The 3,619-nt window shown below is 33.8% G+C and overlaps 1 protein-coding gene across 1 annotated transcript; it reads right to left on the bottom strand.

Annotated features, from left to right (window-relative positions):
• Window positions 1-441: 441 nt before the first annotated feature.
• On the bottom strand, window positions 442-2,166 carry LOC120089304. Its single transcript, XM_039046740.1, has 3 exons — window positions 1,600-2,166; window positions 909-981; window positions 442-641 (listed from the first exon to the last, which is right to left on the bottom strand). Exons 1-3 carry the CDS (start codon window positions 1,861-1,863, stop codon window positions 625-627), a joined length of 354 nt encoding a protein of 117 aa, XP_038902668.1. The 5' UTR covers window positions 1,864-2,166; the 3' UTR covers window positions 442-624.
• Window positions 2,167-3,619: the final 1,453 nt, after the last annotated feature.

The raw sequence follows: 3,619 nt of genomic DNA, 5'->3' as shown, positions 1-3,619 counted from the left end.
CAACTGAAGCCCAAATATCAATTGAAGCCCTTTAAACCGACATTGAAGCCCAGAATCTGTGCCGTTTTATCAATTATTGTCCGTTTTTTAAAATTCTGTTGTCGAATCCATTTTTTCTATCAAAAAATTTAAAATGACATTATATGTCTCGTGTTGGATCAGGAAATATTCGTCATTACTTTTTTATTAAAAAGTATAAAAAAAATTGCATGGCAAGCCATCAAAATTTGTCTTCCACCTATGAATTTATCCACAAACAAAGAATTAGTATTTCTAATCCATTACATATACTCATCAAATAAGAAATAAACACACTAATCACCAACATTTGTATAACAATAACAGACTTTCATAGAATACTTACACCAAGCCATCATTTCTCTCATTTACAAATATCAATTAGTACTAATTCCATGAATACTTAACATGAAATACCTCATAAACACAACAATATTATACATAAATCTTTCAATAAACAGATCATGGTTAGATAAATTTGCATTCATTCTAAGCTAGCATTTACATTCTATTGAGACAAAAAAATAAGAATTACATCCTTACACAAATCGGCTAACAAAACTTGCCCATTGGGTTCGAATTACATCAATCTCTCTTTGGGTATATTCATTTTTTGTATTGAGCTACAAAGAAGAAAAAAAAAAGATAAATTCAACATAAGTTTACATCCATTTATTAAATTAAAGCTAGTATATAAAAAATAAATAATTTATGTACGAGGCTAGTAATGGGAGTAATAGGATTATGCACTATTTTGTGTATATACTTTGTATATAGTACTCGCATCCTACAGAATCTAATTGACGGGGGCACTACATATAAAGAAGTTGAAAAAAATTATTCTTATGTTCGAATGAACATAAATTATTAAAAAATGAATGCAAGTTTACCTTTACAGGTTTCCATTTTGGAGAAGATCGATAGTGTTGGAGATCGTCCTTGGCTTGCCATGTGTTTAATCCACTAAATAATTTGAAAACATAAGTTAGACATAAATACTTCAATTAAGAGCTAAGAAAGTTCAAATACACTTACATATTTATAACTCCATGAAAATCCTCTTGAATCTTATTTCGAATAGAGTCCAAAACATAAACACAATTTTCTTGTAGATTGATTACAATCAATATCCAATGATAACTCTAATAAGCAACAATTTTGAAATATTAGTAGGCGTATAATGCAAATTAAATTGTGTCTTATGATTGTTAATTAACAATCAATCCATTACACTTTAATCCAAAAAAGAAAAACAAAAGCATCAATTAAATTTTTCCCATGAAAGATACAAGGGGTCCATTTACTTCATCCTTTAGTGGCACAAATTTGATCCATGGGAAGATGAAACAGAGGAAACCAAACGTATAGCAAAGTGCAAGCATGCGGATTTATTGGTTTAACTTCAACATGGCAAATCTAATATTATTGCATCCCACACAAACAATCAGCATATACAAAATTAACATCTACAACGCATGCATATAAAAAAATGTGGTTAACTATACTTGTCCCAGCCCAAGCAGATAAAGTAAATAAACAAGCAACCATGAGGCATTCGAATTGAGCTAGCAATTTTCTTACCAAATTTGGTGCAGCCCAGCCAACCAGAGCAGAAAGAATGGTCATAACCTTAAAAACAGCAAAGCTACTGAGTAAGTTAGAAGCACTAACATAGACTGGGAAAGTAGTGATGGCAGATCTGACAGAGTTGAGACGGCGGATCTGACAAAAATACAACGTCGACAACTGGATTGGAAGACCCACGAGTAGATCGGGCAAATAGACGATCGGATCGGAAAAACCCACAATTGAATCTATAGATCCATGCCGACAACCCACCTCCATGATCAGAATAAGCTGGACGAACGTCGAGCTGACCCACCGGAAGAATAACCACGACGAACAAACACCGGAAGAACAATGCCCACGCAACGACGAAAACCAACCAGAAAACACCCACGCGACGAAGAAAAACAACTGGAGAACGCCTACGCAACAACGAAAAATAACCAGAGAACACCCACGACGATGAACCCCAAGCCAACCAGAAGAAGTCGATGATGACAGAGATCCAAGCAACACCAATGACGACGACGATCGAAAGTGATTCGCACGATCAAGCTGTGGAGAAGAGAGGGTTTGGTAAGAGAGAAGTGAAAGGAGGGAGAAGATTTGATATGAAATATAAAAAGAATAAAATAAATGAGAGGCCTTTAATGTTGGTTTTAAATCGACATTATAGCCCATCTTCAATGTCGGTTTAAAATTGACATTAAAGATCCAATTTTTATTTTTTAAAAAACGACATTATACATCCGATTTCGCTTTTTTTAACCGACATTAAAGCCCAAAATTCTTGTGTGTAGCTATGTCCACGGGGCAAAGGGAGAATAGTTTTATTAGAAAGAATGTTACAAGATTTTGTGAATTAATAATGTCTCTCAGGTTAGAGAGTTTATATAGTGCATTTCTATAAACCCTAAATAGAGAAGGAAAAGAATTAAATATTTAATACCAATTCTAATTAGGTTTAGGATTCAAGACATTCCAACAAATTTTCACCTTGACTTGAATTCTCTCACAAATAACATATGTACCAGATGCAACATAAAAACACATTGGCAAACGTACTTAGATTTCTCGTTCATGCCTCAAAGTGTCCATAAGGAATTACTAACAATTCAAAGTATTTAGCAAGTCCAAACAATGATGTACCAGATGCAACATAAAAACACATTGCCAAACGTACTCAGACTTCTCCCTCATACCAAAGGTGGTAGAATGATGAACAACTTGAGTTTTGTGAAGAAAAACTTCCTAGTAAAATTAGCAGATATGGATTGGAAACAAAAAAAAAAAAAAAAAAAAAAAAAAAAAAAACCCATGAAGAACAAACGAAAATACGAATAACTTGTAGGCTAAAAACAGAACCCCACAAAGAATAAAACTAAAAACTTCTAGGCTACAAACAAAGATCCTTATAGAGAGATCTAAAACAAAACCCAGGAACGATCGATTTGAAAATAGAACAGAGACCCACAAAAGTGTATGCAAAAGCAGATTTGCCATAATTGCAAACAAACAAAAATTGGGCCAACTTAAACCAAACCAAACTGAATGAACCAAAACAAATTGAACTAAACCAAATCAACTCAGACTAAGCCAAAACCAAAATGGTCTGACAGAATTGAATCACATAGGGCTAACTGAACTTAACTGATCTAAATGAACCAAAATTATCTCATGAAACCCACGGAAAGATGGATGATAAACCCATAGAACACAGACCACGGACGAAATCATGAACGGTTCTAATATACAACCGTTCTAATATATAATTTTGTTTCGCCCTTCGCAGCGGCAACGCTACTGTACAATAGCCACTGCATAGTCACGAATTCCTTTGATTGTCGTCCGATTTTGGCCTCGTTTTCTCTAGAAAAACACCGGAACAATCATGAACGACTCAAGACATTCAAATTACAGACTTTATAGCTTTAATTATGCCTAAAACACCAAGCCCTTACAAATCAAAATTTGTAAAAATAAAGCAGTAAAACCAAAATCTAATCCCGAAACATCCAAAAATTGCAATGCATTC

This window comes from Benincasa hispida, chromosome 10, assembly GCF_009727055.1.
Source record: "Benincasa hispida cultivar B227 chromosome 10, ASM972705v1, whole genome shotgun sequence".
NCBI lineage: Eukaryota > Viridiplantae > Streptophyta > Magnoliopsida > Cucurbitales > Cucurbitaceae > Benincasa > Benincasa hispida.
The sequence above is the reverse complement of the archived record's forward strand: the minus strand, read 5'-3'. Positions and strand labels throughout refer to the sequence as shown.

Coding starts and splice junctions, on each gene's coding strand:
- LOC120089304 (XM_039046740.1), bottom strand. CDS start 1,863: ATGGAGGTGGGTTGTCGGCATGGATCTATAGATTCAATTGTGGGTTTT. Junction 982..1,599: donor GCTGGGCTGCACCAAATTTG/GTAAGAAAATTG, acceptor CAAATTATTTAG/TGGATTAAACACATGGCAAG.